The 19,623-nt window shown below is 31.6% G+C and overlaps 1 protein-coding gene across 4 annotated transcripts in view; it reads right to left on the bottom strand.

Moving 5' to 3' along the window:
- The window catches only part of Cblb (Cbl proto-oncogene B), a 199,383-nt gene that overhangs the window by 70,137 nt on the left and 109,623 nt on the right, over positions 1-19,623 (bottom strand). For all 4 annotated transcript variants that reach the window (XM_021735091.3, XM_021735092.3, XM_040270443.2 and 1 more), the window contains exons 5-9: positions 19,227-19,383; positions 12,333-12,454; positions 8,517-8,654; positions 5,400-5,487; positions 2,832-2,963 (exon numbers count right to left, since the gene is read on the bottom strand). In XM_021735091.3, coding sequence (XP_021590766.1) covers positions 2,832-2,963; positions 5,400-5,487; positions 8,517-8,654; positions 12,333-12,454; positions 19,227-19,383 — 637 coding nt within the window. The remainder of the gene's footprint in view (positions 1-2,831; positions 2,964-5,399; positions 5,488-8,516; positions 8,655-12,332; positions 12,455-19,226; positions 19,384-19,623) is intronic.

Raw genomic sequence — 19,623 nt, 5'->3', positions numbered from 1 at the left:
CAAGAGCATGATAAAAGGCCTCTGAAAGATCATAGATACTTCTCAGCAAAGAACTGGACTTTTCTGAACAAAGACATTATAAGGCTTTTCACAACTGATCTACAAAATTATCTTTTTATTTAAAATATGAGACCTCTTTTTTTTTTACATCTAGCATACAATCCATGTGTATTGATTAACTACCACTATGTAAAATGATGATCAATATGATATAACATTACTCTATAGTAGCATAATTTATTTCAACCTTTTGAACACTTCTGAATTTATCATATTTTATGACTTCAGTTACTAAAGTACTATTTTGTTATTATTTTTTCATATAACTTCTGCTAAAATTTAACCTAGACACTGCTTTCAATGCTTACCAATTTATGTACTTCCCCAAATTCTAAAAGTAAAAATGAGAAGCACTTCAATGTAAAAAAAGGGAAATAGCAAATGTTAACTATTCATAAATATTATTGGACAAATCTTCATATAGGGTCACTAAGTCAATATGAAAAGGAACAATGTGAATCAAGAAATGTAAAGGGAGGAACATTAATAGTACAGCAATAACAACTGGGAAATAATCTTACCTTTTGTATGTAGCAGACCTTTTACAAATTGTTTATAAACTTGACAAATAAAATAAATAATAATGATCCCAGAAATTTAAAAGAAAGATTCATTTTCTTTCAGGAAGTATACATCATTAAAAACAATAATTTTATTGTTTTACTTTTACACTATACTTTTAAAATCAGCTATATTTTAAACTTACCCTGGGCCACTGGGTAAACAGATGTATTATACAATGTTTTAAACAACAAATTTTACTAATCCAAAATTTCTGCCAAGCTAATAGAAGTTTGATTCTTAACTCACTTAACCCCTGGATACTAAGCATAGCATTAAATTAAAGAATTCCTGCCACACGTTTAAACTGTATAACAGTAAGACTGGAGCCCGAAACAACTGGCTGAAATACACGAGCCTTACATGGAGGAAGACATAATCCCCACAAGTCTCAAATTCTGGTTTTCTTTAGAGAAAAATACAAAACGTTTAGCATCTCTGTAACTGTAAGAATCACACCACTACACCACAATGCAAAGGGATGACAAATGTAATCTGGCATCTGCCAGTTCAACACGCATCCTGACATACTGAGAGGGTATCTGGCACACCAGTCCTCAGTAGTCCCTTCCTGGTAGTCACACAGCCAACAACAACTCTGTAATATCATCTACCGAAATGCTTGGGACACACTAGCAAACTGATGATCTGTCTTCTTCCAGCATGCCTAAGTGTACTGGAAGTCAGTTTTAAAAAGATATCACAAGTTTACAGAACTATTGCTTTTAATATAAATAGCAGTCAAGTATATATAAGAATAATTTTTTTCTGATGCCACACTGAGCCTCCTACAACATTCTCCTATTGTAGGCAAAAGACATCAAAATAATGAAGGGACAATAAGAAATAAAGAGAAGAATATTGAGAAAAGCATAAGGTAAAATATAAACCAAAATAATATTGAAGGAGAGAAGTGTGGGACATTAAACAACTTTACTGAGCTAGCAAAGATGTCTGAATTCAGAAAGGTTTGAAAATGTCAACCAATTATAGTTTTCCTCCAAGTTCTTCTTTTTCCTGATCCATTTTTAAAAATCTCCCCCAACAACACCAACACCACCTAACGGAGGCCCTTTTTAAAGACTATGAAAACATGAAAATCATTATATATTATTACCAAGTATAAAGAGCTCAACAGGCACCAGTGTCTGAGGCTGCCCACTTCCTGTATGAACCTCACAGCCTAGCCTTCCTCATATAATGCAGATGTCCAGGGACGGAGAGAGATGATCAAGGACTAAGACGGCTCAATAGGGATGTCAATTGTACACTCACCAGCAAACTTTTTTTAAAGATTTAAAAATTGTATTTTTTAAACCCCATTTTTCTGATTTTAATATAACTATGCTAAACATCAGTTGCAAAAATTTGTTCAAAATATTTGATGAATTTTCCAAACAATCAAAACTGGGCAGGAAATTCTGTCCAAAGTTCTTTTTCTTTTTTTTTTTTTTTCACTGAGCCACACCTCCAGCCCTTTATAAAACTTCTTTTATTTTGAGACAGAATCTCACTAAGTTTGTGACCTTGAATTTACAATCCTCCTGCCTCAGTCTCCTAAATTGCTGGGATTACAGATGTGAGCCACTGCACCCAGCTTCAAAACTCCATTTTAAAGTCCCCAACTTTTATTACAGTTAAGGAAAGATAAAAAAGTCCTCAGTCAAACCAGTTATTTTCTAGGCCCTATTATAAAGCATCAAATAAATTTAATTTCAAAGCCTGTTGTGGTGGAAAATGTTTGGGAGATGTTTTTCTCTTACAGTCCTAGTTTAGCCCTAGAAGGAAATGGAAGACATGTAAGACAGTAACTTCTCCTCCGGATAAAAGAAATTTGGTTGAAAATATCAACATAAGATTTATCTACTATAGTTTATTTTGCTTCACAATCTGTGAGTAGAATCTGACCTACAGTAATAAAAATGGTTAGTTAATAATATCTATGTGTCATCCTGAAGTTAATGTATTGTATTGAAGAAATACTACTACTTAGGAACTAATAAAAAATTGCTATACATGCAAAAGAAACATGATTATAAAATAGCAAAAAATCAATCATATAAACTCAAACATGAGCCTTCTAAAACAATCATTTCAAACAAAGCACTTATAGTATTATTTCCTGAATCGTAAGAGGAAGAAACTAAAAGAAAAATATCATAGGGAATATAAACAAGACATATAGGTTGCTAAATGAACCTTGATTATACCTGCCATGCTGTAAGGCAAGAGGTGCACATCAAATGCCCACAAGGCTCAATCTTGACATCTTTGTCATTCTCTGCACAAATTTTACAGAGCTGAAATGTGGAGCCCATTTCACAATATAATTCATATTGTTCCTGGAATATGGGGGTGGAAAAGAGGCAGTGTTAATGCATTTCTAGTATGAACCATTAATATTAAATTTTCTCAAGTAAAATAACTTACAGTAAATATCTCACACTTGATCCTGTCAGAAATGTGACCATTTAAGACATGTTTTAAATTGATAATCAATATTTGGTCCACAAAATCAATTTTTAAAGCATCTGAGCTTTTATCAGAAATTTTATAAGTTTTTTTTAATATGTTGGATTATTTCAGGTTTCCTATTATTCCCATAAGAGGAGACTCATTTCAACAGCCATTGTGCTTCAAAAAGATAAAACACAGGGTTTTAAAGTGGCAACATAAATGACTTTATTTTCTTTGTAACTGCTACATGCTCATCTAATCTCACTATCAAATTGAAAAAAAAGCCATTCTGGATGACCATTAAATTTTATAACTTTTACATATCTTTAGAAATCTCAGAATCAAAAGACCATTGACATGCGCTCTTCCTGCACCCTACACATTGTGACTGTACTTACTCTTTCACATAATCTCCAATGTATAACATATGTTGAATTTAAGAAAAATACCTGAGTCTCAGTAAGCCTCAATTATATTTCTCAAATTTTATCTTACATGTCTGACTTGAAAGTTCATGCTTTTCCCTAACAATGTAAAAAAAAAAAAAGTCACTTAGTAATTGAAAACTGGTTTATTAATTACTAGGTTTTTAAATTTAGGACATTAATCGGAGCTATTTCTCAATGTTCAAATATTGAAAAGATCTATGTCACAAAGAAGATACAGATAGACTGGTAAATGCAAAGAAAGTATTTTACAAGTGGCTTATAAGAGACAAAACAAATCATGAAGTAAAAATCTGTATAAAGCAATGGTTCAGTTCAATAAGTGCCTACAATGAACTCTACTCTGAGAGAGATTAAATTCATGGCAGTATTTATTATTTAATCTACTAAAAGAGATTACATGATTAAATCATATTTACACACATATACACAGACATAATTATACATACACACACAAATATAAAAAATCATACCTACTATGATGTATGTATATGTGAGAATATACATAATTTGGAAAATTAAAGAAAAATATGACAGAATGGATAAAGATAGAAAAGAACTATTATCCAAAGGAATCCAGTATCAGTTATAAATTACTGACATTTCTGAAGTAATAGATATGTGTAGATAGTGATTATGACTATCCAAACAGGTTTATAACTATAAAATAATTATAATACGGTAATTCAGAGATGCATAATTCAATGTAACCTTAGGAGTAAGGATACTTATGAATAACTAAAGGGAAAGATATTACTCCTGAAGATTTATTTCTAAATAATGGTTTCATAAAGGGGAAATTTCTTTCTCTGTGATTGGTATCCTTTTACACATTAGAAAATACACTACAAAATCATTAAATAATTTTAAAATGGCAATAATATAATAAATATAAAAGCTATATGCAAGCTCAACACAAAACATATCAACAAGGTGATTCACTTAATAAAATCAAGACTAAAGGGACTGAAACCTGGAGAATTACAAATAAAGTAAATTATTATGAAAAAAAAAGATTTCTCTCTGATTTCATTTTTTTCATTGGTCTTTTTTATTATAGAAACAAATCTAAAATACAAAATATTTTATATTATACTGTCTACAAAATAAAATATTCACATCTGCCTTCAATCTCTCACTGATACCACAATTCTTTTCCTCTTTAGCTAAACACCATTACCAATTTGGTGGTTTTGGAATGCTTATTTGTATGTTTATATATAAGTTCTTATTTATTTATTTACAAAACTTGAACTTACATATTGTAGTTTTTAAAAAAATTGAGCTTTACATGATTGGATTTTTTATTTAATAAAACAAGATGCAGAAGATCTCTTACAAGTATGTATAGCTACACTGCCATCTGGATAACTTCACATAAATAAAACATCACATTCCCATAGTTATCTATTATCGAACACTTTGGTATGTTGTAACTTTTCACTTTTATGAAAAATCCTACTGTGAATATCCTGCTGTATGGAACTCTTGTGCATAAGTGGGAGGATATATTCATTATCTATGAGATTACCAACAATGCACTTAGGAAAACTTAATGAACTCCAATCGTCTTCAATTACTTATTTGACTCTAAAAACCATGGCATAAAACTCTTCAACAAACTTTTCTTTGTTGAGGTTATCTCCTGACATGTGTCTGCCTGCCTATGGATTTATCAATCTCTGTATAAATGTCAATCTTATATTATAAGCAAAAACATTAAAGCTGAAATTTTATGCAAAGTTATATAATTTCTTTTCACTCTTAGGATTCCATGTTGGTACACAGTTTTAGCCATATTATAAAAAGAGATTCTGATTTATTTCAAAGGTATTATAAATACTTATTAATTATATTTCCAGAAATCATTCTTACCTGTGTAACTTTTATATGATCATGGGGTGTAGGCTCACATAATCCAGTTAAATCAGGATTATAACTCCTCCCATCAGGATAAAGATAACTGGATTTAAAACAGAAACTTTATTACTTTAAATATACAAGTTTTCATTGTATTTAAGTGTATTTAATCTTCCATATTCAAACATATATTCATGCTTCCTTTTTTTATAGCCAATCAATAAAATCTTTCATTTTCATAATATTGCAAATCATTTTTAGGGGACTTAAAATCTAGAAATGACACCCATATAACAAATACATAATAAAGACTCAGCCACTAAAGCAATCATTTCAATTAAATACCTCTATTATGTGTTCTTTATAAAAATTAAAAATTTATTTTACTGATCAATTACATTCTATTCTAAAAGTATGAGTATACATTTATTTACAATTAATACATCCTTCATCTGAAACCAAGGGAATGTTAATTATATCATTTTATAGCATGTTTAATATCATATAAAGAGAAAAACAGAAATAATGTCATTACTTTCCTACAAGTCCTTAGACCACTTCTGTAGTATTTCTTTTCCTATAGTTTCCTAGTCTCACCTTCTATTTTCTGAATCACCTTCTATTTTCTCTAATAGAGCCACATGTGCACCTGCCCACACATATACATATTTTTAAAAATCATAAACTGTTTTACAGATCTATCTTTCACTGACTCCAATAAAGCCAGAAACACAGAATGCTGTATAGGCATAAGGTTTTATTGTCACAGAGAATGGAAATCTGAACTAAGTTACCCATAATGATACCTTCTTCCTGTGTTAATTCAAAAGTTTTTACTCATTATTCAGAAATTGATTGAAAGTCAAGGTTATTATGTTGGCAAATATTTCTGGCTAAAAAAATCTAGTAATTTTATTACTAGATATCATCAATTTATTATATTATGATTTATCCTGTTTAACAGCATAGTAATTTGAGGGTTTAAAGATTAAGAATAAAATAGTACAGGTATAAATATTTTAAAACTATACAAAATTATTCTGTGACATAATCAAAAATGCTTATCTTTAAATGAAAAATCTATAAAATATGTTGGCAACTAAGTATTAGAATTACCCTAAAAAAACAAGAAAGATGAACTTAATATACAGACAATTCTTATACAGTAAGTGACAGATCAGTGAGATAATTTTTTTATTTAATTAAGGAAAGGAGCTAATTACATTTGCATATGACCCAAATTTCAAGTGTTATAATGGGGATCAGTTTAAAAATTAATCAAATATTAAATGAGGAATAATAAGCAAAAGCTGATAAGCAATCTGATTTTCACATTCTAAAATGTCCATTTAAGGAATTATTGTGAAATATTTTATCACACTTCAAAAATACAGAAATTGTAGGAAAAAAATCAGAAATAAAAAATTGCAAAAATTAAAACAAGGATGCCAGAGGAAAGAATAAACAGTTCTATCTGCCCCATGGAGGCAACTCTAAGATTTCTGTCCTACCAGGAAACTGCTGATGAGCTAATGTCAATGGCAGTGAAGAAATCTTGGCTGATCATCAAAATAAACCTCTTGATCAAAATATATCACACTATGGTAGATTAACTAGAAAGAAAAATAGCTGACCTTGATGATAGTGGATCAGATGATATCCTGTTGTTTTACTGGTCCTCAGAAAACCTCTAACTAACATACAAAAATCTATTTTATCCTAGTCTACTTTTGAAGTTTGGATTCAATTAGCCAGTCCCTCTGAAGATTCCCAACTCTGTGTGTGTGTGTGGGGGGGGGTGTGTGTGAATATTAACTTGCATAAGAATCTAGGGACTTTGCTATACTGAATAAATATTACAATTTGTTACTTTTTAATTGACTTTGAAAAGTAGATGAAAAATAATAAAAATACAAACGAGAATATCAATATTATTCTATGTACAGATTGGCCCACTCTATTCTCTTTATGAATTAAAACTTTAAAGTGAATTTTCTAAAAAAGCAAGCAAGAATCATAGTGAATCAAAGGCTACATATATGAATCTTTAATGCACTGGAGGCAAGGTATAAATAGCATATTTATGAAACTAGAACAAAAAAAAAGAGAGAAAGAGATATTTGGTCCCACAACTTGCTGTGTGCAATTACTACATAACTAATGTCTTGAAAACTTGTAGCTTTAAAAAAAAATACATTTGTTTTCTTCACATAGACCCCTTGAGTTCTATTTTTTATTTTGTCTATTTTATTTTTATTTTTTTGATGTCTGTTTGTGTTTTTTAGTAATTACTTAGGAAAAGGGAAAACTCAAATCATTTGGTCCTCCTACCAGGTTTCCACCACAGTCCATCCCAATTGATGCTGCAAGTTGGACTACACACATTTCCAAGTTACTCAGCAAGGCAAGGGGTAAAATAGTGTGCTGAAGTGACACTGAGATACAAGCATAAAGAGGAGAGCACAGGACTAAAATTGTTAAGAACCAAGATATATTTTCAATAATGGGCCAAACAGATTGTCAAGAAGTTCTATGAGGGAGAAAAGTCATTAGTTGACAAAGGAGAAGAATTTGGTTTTATATTTTAGAAGAGAATAGCATGAAATTAACTGAATTTAGCTATTAACATATAATTTTGAACTATGAATTCATTATTAGTGTGAATAAAGGAAGGTATACAAAGAAGAAAAGGAAAGGAGGTAGAGGAGAAAAGGCTAAGAAGGAGAAAAGGAAAATCCAGCACCACCAGTTAAAAGAAATAGTATGACTAGAAATTTTAGCTTTACATGAGACAAAGGGAGTTAATTATTTGCAAGAATTTACTTTTAATATTCACTCATCCATTTGACAAGTCCTATTAGGTCTTAATTTTTCCTATGAAATATATAAACATGTAATTTGATACTAGAGTGTGTTTGCTATAGCATATGGTTAGACTAAAAAACTAGGCTGCCTTAACATGACTATTTAAAGAGAGAAACAAAAAGAACTAAGAAATATCCATTTCTAAGTCTTGAGATCAAAAAGCAAACAGATTGCCAGCCTCCTTCTCTGGTCCTTCATCACTAGGTGGTAACTACTTTTCACATCTGATGGACTTTAAACACCCTGACTCCCATTTCTTATACTTACAATCCTTCCCTGCTGCCATCAATCAGGGCTTGAAATAAAGGCTTGTTGTGAGGTATGGTCTGTAAGATATTGCCATCCCCAGTCACATAGCCAATGGCCCACTGTCCCAGTCGAGTGCAGCTTAACCGGAAAATGTAGCTACAAAACAAAGAGAAAATTATGTCCAAGTTCGGTCAAAAAGTGTTACAACAACTAAGGAATTTTTTTTTTAAGCAAAAGAATACACAGAATGATTTAGAATTCCTGCTAAAATTTTCTTTTAACATGTTTTAACACCATTATACTTCTCTGTATATTGATGTGTATGACACTGATACTCATTTCTTTTCATTTAAATATCTCAAGAGTTTCATGAGAAAAAATGAAGTTCTAAAACTACCAAGTGATTTATGACAATCACCATCAAGGATACTGTTTGTGAAAATGCTGCTGGTATAAAATGGCTGTGACATGAATTAATTTTGGAAAGTAACAATAAAATAAGTAAATTTAATTTGTTCAACTCAGAAACTGAACTAGTTTCTACTGTTGAATTCAACATATTACTTTGTTTTGTTTTTTTTTTGCAGTGAGTCAACATATTACTTTGTAATTTAAAAATCAAAATTATCCATTTTCATTGAAAAATAACTTGATTTAAAATAATACATTTTCTTTCACACATTTCAGTGATTCATCTTTAAATGAATCTCAAAAGTGTAGAACTATATTAATGAAAAAGCAATCTGGATAAGCTCAAATTTTCCATTTAACTCTACCAAGTTAAATATCTTTCAATAGAAAGTCAAAACACCTCAAAACCATAAATCAAATGAATGACAAATTCCTTAAAATTAATCTCCAAATGAAAGCAGACATTAGTTTTACTCTAAATTTATTTATTCATCATTTATTTATTCACTTAGCTGTCTATTTATTTCAGTTTGGATAATTTCTATTTATGTGCATTATACTCAACCTTGCCACCACGATTTCCATATCTGTTAGCTACATTTGAGTTACTATATAAATGTAAGAAATAAGAGAAATAAGACCTTAATTTCCTAATCAATGAATCATGTACTGTATAAAAAATTTTTACAAATGTAATTTAGCATTTGTAATGGTGATTCAGTTATGGGCTTTAATTAAGTTGTATGTTTAATGGTAAAATGTGATTTCTCTATCAAGGAAATTGAGTTTTTAAAGAAATAAATAAATTGTGATTTTTTTAACATTAGGAACGTCACAGGTGATAAAACCATCAGAAAGGACCTTTTTCAAAGAAGTCTAAAAAATACTTCCCTAGAGAGCCTGAACACAAGATAGTAACCTATCAACTATTGCCATCCTCAATCAGAATCAGATAAAATAATTCTGCCCAGAAAAATGGTTGTGATGTTATGAGAATAACCATAAAATCATAAAAAGTCACTATAAAATATAATTTGGGAGATAACTAAGAACTTGTTATATCAAGAATGTATATGATACAGCCCTTTTAATTACTCAGAGATAGTGACAATCTTATAGATTTGTACAGACCACAGATTTTTCCAGAATTTGTAGAGTAGAATACTACAATGAAAAAAATAATTACAAATCTCCATGGTTATATTTTAAAACATTTCATATTTATTAATATGCTAAGGATCTAGTAAATATAGAGAAGCACATCTGTGAAACTTCTCAGGATTTTACTCACATCACTTTCTGTTTCCTAAACACTGTGCTAGGATGGTGTTTCTAAAACTGATTATACAGAAGTTCAAGCAATTCATGTGGGCAGATGATAGCATTTGTAAAAACTGGTGAGAGCAACAATATAGCTTTTGGAATAATTTCTTCCTCTCTGAACTTTTTTGCTCTACAGTTTCACTTGCACAACTTTTAATATCACTTGCTGCTGATCTTTTTTGTTGGTAGCTACTTCTTTCCAGCTTCATGAAGTGAACTTTTGCTGTATTTCTAGCACATTGCTCTCCAACAGTGGCATGAATAACAATCAGATGAAATAGTTTCGTGTTTGCAGGGTAGTTCATGTCATTCTTTAACACTAAATGTTATCCAAGCGATGTATCCTGTGATTCTCAAACATACTTTTTTCTTCCTGCTGCTAGAGACTGAACCTAGGATCTTGTGCATGCTACACAAGTGCTCTACCACTGAGCTATACTCCCAGCCCTCAAACATATTTCATCAGGTAACTAATAGTTTGTTAGTTGGAACACAAATGTCCTTGGAATAGACTCAACTATTTTCCTTAGTACAAAACAAAGGAGAAAGACCAGTTAAACATATCCTGCAAAGCAAATATTTACCAAAGATATTTGATATGTTCATGAAGAGTTTCCCTAAACACATTTTAAATATTCGCATCACACTTTACTTATGACAATTGCGAGAGATTACCCATTTCATCTCTAGGTATACAAAAATATGGTCATGAGAGAAGTTTGAATAAAACTAAATCTAAGTCCTAGTTAACATACAAAATATCTGACCTGTTCTCAGAGTCACAATAATCAATTCTCTTCTATCTAATCAGAAGACATTAATGGAAGTCAATGTTTTCTGTACCACCAGCTGTTTTTCCTATGGCATAGCAATTTTTATAAAATGGAAATTTTCATTATGACATGATAATGATAGCAATTAAAACTAGCTTATACATAAGAAGAGTTTGTTACAAGACAAACACCCTATGCACTACAAATTAAATAAAAATGATCCTAGAATGAAGAGGTAGACTTAAAAAAATGAAACAACCAAACTCATTTTTAAAATAAACAATCTCTATTTGAAAATCAGTATATTAATGGACTTTAGAATGATATCTCCCACTATCCTGTGACAGTCCCGAATACAGGTCTCCAATGTCACTACTGCTGTACCCAGCACATTGCCTGGTGCAGCACAGATGCCTCAGTACCTACTATTTGCCTAACTCATTTTTAGATGGGACAGGGAAAAAAGTACTCAGCCTGGGAGAAAACAGATTTTCTGGACTTGTTACTAAATAATGTGTGCTTTTGTGGTCAAAGCCACAAAGTTTGACCAAACATGCAATCATTGTGTGTCTCACTCAATGTCATCATTTGAAAAATAAATTATAAATGCTTAGCTATAAAAACAGCATGGGCTATTAAAGAAAAAGCTTTCCAGGACATGAAATTGATTTAATTATAACAATGTGCTTATGTACTTACATGTATTTATCCTGAACCTGTGTGTATACTTACATGTATAACTACTGATTACATTCATACTTTTATGGACTTATCACAGAACCTAATTAAATGTCTTCAAAACACCTTTAAAATAATGAACATAAGGGACTGGGGCTGTAGCTTAGTGGTAAAGCACCTGCCTCACACATGTGAGGCACTGGGTTTGATCCTCAGGACCACATAAAAATAAATAAATAAAGATATCATGCCCATCTACTACTAAAAGAATATTTTTTTAAAAAAATAATAAACATAAATCTGCTCTATTTATTTTAACTTCAACACAATATTCAAGTATTCAAATTTATACATGTAATTTTTGTACACAAAGAAAATAATCACAAAACAATCAATACGTTAATATCTTATTCCAAATTGAAAAACCAAACCAGGAAGACTAATGAATCTTCATCAAATTACATAGAAGCCCATTCCCTATCACTTTATGAACATGAAGCTTTAGAACAAACACAATCTATCAATTTAAAAGACTCAATTAAGAAGTACATTTTGTTTTATTGGCTCTTCCATCCCATCCTTTACTTGGAAATAAATCATAGAGGATTTTTCTTTAAACTCATTACATATTATTGGTAAAAGGTCTTACCTTCCAGGTTTGGCACTGTACTTCTGTAGCCGTGCTTTAACTTCATCATATGTGAGAAATGCCATATAACCTGGATGTGTTACAGCTAAGAAATTCCAATTCCGTAAAATAGAGGCCCAAGGCTAAAAATACAAATAAATTGAAGGAGATTACCTAGAGAATATCAACTACTGATTACATACCAACCCATTTCTTCATATACTTAATGCAATTTCCCCAGATATTTCTGAAGTTAATATGAGCTTATGTGTTAGCCTTTCCTAGCTATTAGCAAACATAGAATAGTTTGTTCTTGTTTGCAGAAAAGAAATGGGATCAGAAGGAAAAGAAATTTCCTAAGACCAGAATACAGACAGCAAAAAGGAAATCCATGTAATCTCTAGTCTATTTTTAGTACAGCATTCTGATCATTTGGAAGCATAAACCTCATACTCTTTAGTTCAAAACCTTCTTAAATAAGAGTCACAGTCCTTGTGAATTGCCCATAAAGACTTAATGGACTGACCTAATAGGGTTTGATACCCAACTGTCTTTCTGTCTCCAACTGTTATTTTTTTTCTGCTATTTCTCCAGTCGTTCTGACCTTTCAGTTCTTGTCCTGAACACAAACCCCTTAGTCATCTCAGAGTCTTTGTTTTTGCTGATTCTTTTACTTAAACTTCCTTCCCCCAGATATCCATGTGCTTCCTCTTTCCAAATGTTACTCTCAGTGAGCGTCAAGGAATGTGTGTCTATCTATATGTATTTATATATACTTATATATATGCACTCTCATACAACCTAATTGAATGTGTTCAAAAATAACCAGAAACAATATGAAAACTTTTGACAAAAATAAACTAATCTATGTAAAGCCTATTTAACTTTGCAGGAAATATCATAACTTATAACCATTGATGTTGGTGATGAAGACAATAAATTTCTTTCTAAAAAATAATGTCTCTTTAAAACTGTTACATCTTGAGGGGGCAAGGGAAGAACAGAAGCTCACAAGTATAGACAAAGGGAAATGAAGGGAGGGACGATGGATGGTAATAGGAAAAACAATTGAATGAATCAGACAACAACACATACACAACTAATAAAACTCCACATCACATATAACACAAGAATGGGATACTAATTAGAGTAAGTTATATTCCATGTATGTATAATATGTCAAAACACACTCTATTATGTCTAAAATAATTTTTTAAAACAACTGTTACATCTTGTCATATTCCTAATCTGCCAGTCTGTCTGTTCTGGCTACTACTATGCACTCAGATGCCTCATTTTATACTTAGAAATCATATGATAGAATTTAAGTGTTTTGGAAAAGCTTACACATTTACCACAAGCTGGCTAAGGATAAGGAACATGCCTATCTCAGTCATTCACAGATACCAAAGCCATTAACAGTATCAGATACATACTAATCAGGCAGGGATGATTGCTTTTAAACAGATTCCCAAAATAGTGACTTGTACTAGTGTTCTTTCCATGGTAACAAGATACTGTTCTCACTCTTGGTTTACCTTTCACAGCTATAAAGTTAGCAAAGGTTTATAGTTTAAAAGTGAGTTATGTAAAAACTTTTCACATAAATATTTGGTTTCTATCAATGCATCAATCTCTCTCTAATCTGATTAGCTGTCCCTCTAGTTACCAATCAAGAGAAAAGACAGCCAGTGATAGACAACTTTGCTTGAGGGTGTAGATGAATCATCTGTGCAATATTTTTGAGGCTGAAGCCACATTTATTCCAAGAAATTGGCAGCACACTATATTTGATGTTCCAGATTCATAAATCTTCTACATAAAAGAAAAAAAAGGTATTTATGTTGCCAAATTTATGCTGTTGAAATAGTTATCCTAGACAAGATCATTGGTAGGAGTTCCTGCTTTTGTTTGTTTTGAGACTTGTTCTTCATTATTATAAACCAAATTTCCAATTTACAAGGCAGAATTCTTCAAGGATTATGTCTCTTGAGATGAGAATAACAAGGGAAAGAATGATTTAGTAATAAAAAGTATTTTAGCCTTTTTTTGACATAACAAGAAATATCTTTGGGGTATTTCCCCATCTCACTAAAACAACTAATTGGGTTAAAAGGGAGCTCTGGAGAATACTAACATGAAAGGTTGTGTCTCTGCACTTAAAAATAAAAAGCATGTTTTTAATTTCCTTCTTAAGGCATGACTGAAAATGCATAAAACAATACTTGGAAAAATATCAGCACATGTCAAAAGAAAAACAACTGAGAAATAACTATTATTCTAGGTATTTTTTGTTTTGCTCCCCCATTTACAAAGAACAATGGTAGAAAGAATATCAAATAAATACTGGAGTCACACTCATTAAAGTCTATATATGACAATGAAAGAATTGTTTTAAAAAATGCTCAACTTTATAGAGAAACAGTATATAGCTCAAAATTCAAGTGAAAAATAAAAAATTGGAGTTATGGCCAATTGCTACAGTATTTAACAACAAGTTCTTAGTACATAACCCAGAGGGTCAGCTTCTAATTGCAAAAATATTTATGTAATAAAATGAGTCTGTGCTGTTTTTCTTGTGAACATAACCCACTCAGAAGAATCAAAAGCACAAGCACGTGGTACTTGTGTGTGTGTGCATATTAAAGTATCTTTCAAACTAATGGCTTAAAGAAGGCAAACAAAGTGCTTTGAATAAGAATCCTGTAATTCATATTCTCCGTTAATGGAAGTCTTTTTCACACACATGAACACAAAGCTACATGAATTTTTTAAAACAACTATGGAAATTAATGCAGTGAATTAAAGACACTAGTCCCTGCATTTTCCTAAATGATGCTATTTCAAGAACCAATTACTGACTGATTACTTAAACTGATAGAGGGTCCTCAGCTAATGTACCCAGACATACCCTGTCATTCTTCACTACAACTAATGACTCGCTCCCTCTCTTATTTTTTTCCTCATTCTAGGATATTTCCCCAAATATTCCTTTCTTATCCCGAAACTCTACAAATTTAGTGCCCATTTCTCAATGACCAAGTCCTCTCTAATACTAGGAGAAAGGGAAGTGAAGTGCAGACCCAGAGAAAGGAAAGAGAGAAGCAAATCCTCACATTCTACTCTACGACTGTAGCACCTGCCTAGCCCAGTATCCCTCAATTACCTGGAGAGGAGAAAGAGAAGGTTAAAGGCAGACAAGAGAAGATCAAATGAGAACGATGACTACACAATCACAATGAGAAACTTCTAAGGACCCCACAGCATTCATTCAAGGTATACCTGGTAAGGAATGATGAGAGGCAAAAGAAAGAAAGATCTCTTACTTCTTTCATTCACTATGTAATCCTCATCTTCATCTCGACTTCTGCTGGCCCCTTCCTTCAAACCCTTAACACTGAATTCCTTCCTTCAAACCCCAGATCCTGAGTGTACCTTACTGCCTTTCAGATTCTATTTGATAAGTACCCCACCCCCAATCATTCAGAGCTGGAAGAGTTCACTAACCACCAGTATCACTCTACAGTAAAATGTTCACAGTTACCATATTAATAAAACATGTTTATATAGACTATGCAAACATAAACGCTAAATTAATATAATAAATTTAAGAAAATTAACCCTCAACGTTTAAAATAATGTAAAAATAGAAGATCAGGAAAAGTTAAATCTTGTAGAACAAATTTTATGTAGAACAAATGTTTTATAGTACTTGTATGTTTCTAGTCAAAGCATCTGAATAAATGAAAAATGCCAGAAGTTATCAGTAAATAGAACAAATGAAAGTTTTTCAGCTACTTCTGTAATTATGCTTTTTTTTTTTTTAAAAAAAGAGATGATGCATTTCGTGGCTCAGTTTTTTGGTTTTATTAGCTCAAACTTTTCACAGTAGTTGTACTGAAAAGGACCCCTTTCTTTTCCCAGCTCAGTAAACATACACAAGATATATAAACCTTAGGGTATCAAGGTTGTTCAAGCTGTTTTAACGTGAAACAGCTTATCAGAAAATAAGTACCTATATTAAGCAGTAGTTTGGGTAAGCATTTAACCAAAATTAAGTTGCTCTCATGCCTTTAATATATAACTCCAAGGCATTTTAGCATTTAATACTCACACTAAAAAGTTACCCAAGCTTCTCACAAAAAATAGATACTTCTTAAACTGAGCAATTAGGTTTAATGTGTGAATATGACTTTTGTTTTCTTCCTTCACATGGTGAAGAAGCAAAGCTCCTATTATATGCACAGTCTTGTATTATATTAAATAAAAGTATTTAATGTATTTATTCTGTAAAATTATCAGAAACTTCTAAAAAAAGGAGAGCTTCTATTATAAAATGATAAGCTGCCACCCTGTCCATAACAAGGCAATAATCATCAAACAACTATACGTTTTAAAATAAACAAAACACACTCTTTTTAGTATCTTCTCTAACTTTTTATTCTAAATGCAAGGCAGAATTCTGATTTTAAAAAATTAATAAAGTAATTATTACCGACAGGAGTTCATTTGTCTTATATTAATGAGTTATTTAATAAATTAAAAGTTAATCCTGTGCAATGTTGCTTCCTTGCATCAATCTGTCACCGAGTCTTTGCCAGCTCAGTCCAAGCAGTTGTAAATCAGAGGGAAAATTCATACAGTGTGAAAAAAAATGAAACTAATTCTATGTTCTAACATGTGTTGAAAGCATGTTTCAATAACAATACATCAAGGTTTAGGTTAAATTAATGAAAAATCGTATCAGAATATAACTCTGGCTTTTAATTAATTTATCTCACAATATAATTTATATTACTAGGATAACAAAAATTTTAAGCAGGACTCTCATTTTATGACTACCTGAATTGAATCCCATAAATAATATACATTTAGTGGCAAAGCCAAACTCAAAAAAGACAAATTTTAAGTCTTAATGTTAAAAATAATTACATGAAGTTATGCAAAGAACAAAAGGTAGCTTCCACATGATACTACTGCCCATATTATTCACTTCTTTACACACAGAAGGTGTAAACAATTATAGAGGATTGAGTAAAACAATGAATAGAATAAAAATGTCTATCTTAAAGCTGTTAATCCTAGGGAAATCACAGGGGTAAATATCTGAATTTTCAACAGGAGAGCTTTGTTACATAACAGTTTCTATGGAATAGTATACAGGAACTGAAAAATCCTATCAATGAAGTATATTATGTTGACATGGAAAAATGTTCATTTCATAAGGTTCAATGAATAAAACATTTTTTAAAACAATATAAAATCACAGAATCTTTCTTTATACAACAGTTTACTATTTCTAACTTTACTCTTTACCTTCTGACCTAATGAATGCCATAGGCAAAGAGAAATGCAAATTAAAACCAAACTGAGATTTCATCTCACTCCAACAGAAATGGCAATTATCAGGAACATAAGTAACAATAAATGTCAGAGGGGATGTGGGGGAAAAGGTGCACCCATACATTGCTGGTGGGACTGCAACCACTTTAGAAAGGAATATGAAGATTCTTCAAAAAATTAGGAATGGGCTGCGCATGATGGCCCACACCTATAATCCCAGCAGCTCAGGAGGCTGAAACAGGAGGATAGAGAATTCAAGCAAGCCTCAGAAAAAAGTGAGGCACTAAGCAACTCAGTAAGACCTTGTCTCTAAATAAAATACAAAATAGGGCCAGAGATGTAGCTCAGTGGTCAAGTGTCCCAAGTTCAATCCTTGGTACTCAAAAACAAACAAACAAAAACCAACTAGGAATAGAACCACCATTTGACCCAGTTATCCTGAGCCTTGGTATATATCCAACGGATTTAAAATCAGGTACTGACACAGCCACATCAATTTTTATAGCAGCACAATTCACAATAACTAAGCTATACAGCAACCTAGGTACCATTTAACAGATGAATGGATAAAGAAAATGTGGTGTATATATATACAATGGAGTATTACTTAGCCATAAAGATGAATTACTTTTTAACATTTGCTTGTAAATGGATGGATCTTGAAACCATCATACTAAGTGAAATAAGTCAGTCACCAAAAGCCAAAGGTCATATGTTTTCTCTGATATGTAGAAGCTAACTTAAAATAAGTCTGGAATGGTGATGGTAAGAAGAAAGATTGATGTAGTAGACAAAGAGGAATGAAGTGAAGGAAGGAAAGACAGTGTAATGAATCTGACATAAATATATGGATACACCTGAGTGTACATGTGTACATCCATAAGAAATTAACTTTTTTTTTTACAAAAGTAACTATTAGAAAAAAAAAATGGAAGAAAAAAGATAAATTTGGGTAAATGGCAGAGAAATTAGTAGAATAGAGGGAAGAAAGGAAAGGTTGAGGACAGGGGAGAAGAAAGGAAGGAAATGGAGATTGGATTAGAAAAAGATGTATTCCGTGCATTTATAATTATATCAAAATAGACTCTATTGGCATGTACAACTAAAACAAACCAATGAGAGAGAGAGAAAGAGAGAGAGAGAGAGAGAGAGAGAGAGAGAGAGAGAGAAAGAGAGAGAAAGTAAGTTAGTTGAGATACAACTCTAGCAAATGGCCATCGGCAGCGGTGCATTCAATCAGAACTGGGCTGAAAGGAGAACAAAATAAAGTGAGAAACTATACAGGGAGTTTCAAACAAAGCTCCTTTACATGAGTCTTTTCAAAACTGACAGGGCTTACTGGACCTGAAACTCCATATTTACTCCAAAATGCCTCATCTAAACTTACAGAAATGATCAAACACTTATGTGAATAAAATTATAGACAGCTAAAAATAAGACTTTTCCATAAATTTGGGTATATGTGTAAGAGAGACAAAGACAGGTACAAAAACACACACATCCATGTATACACGTAGGAGGGAGAAGGGAAGAAACGAAAGGACAGATAGATTAAGCAGGTCTACAGCTTACCTGAAATAGCCTGGTAAAAATATCAAATTCAAAAACTGAAATGTAATCATTGCAAGTTAAATCAATTGTTGATTTTAGAGCCATTGCTTCCAGGCCAGAGCTAATTTGATGAACCTCATGAAGGCACTGTCTGAATACTTTCCATGGTACAATGGTTCTGCAAAAGGAAAAAACAAAACATGTAATTGATTAAAGGGTCATTAAAGATATACCTTCCATTGAAACAGCACAAATAAATAAAAATAATATATTTGTAATAAAATAAACAGTTGAGAATACTGTCATAATTCAGGTCACATGTAATTGGTTTTCCTAAATTGATTATTTTTATTTTCTAAGAATATGACAAAAAATTAATTTTTATCTTAAATAGCCTTTAGCTATCAAGATATCTCTA

Source organism: Ictidomys tridecemlineatus, chromosome 3, assembly GCF_052094955.1.
Source record: "Ictidomys tridecemlineatus isolate mIctTri1 chromosome 3, mIctTri1.hap1, whole genome shotgun sequence".
Classification (NCBI taxonomy): Eukaryota; Metazoa; Chordata; class Mammalia; order Rodentia; family Sciuridae; genus Ictidomys; species Ictidomys tridecemlineatus.
This window is presented reverse-complemented; position numbering and strand designations above follow the sequence as displayed.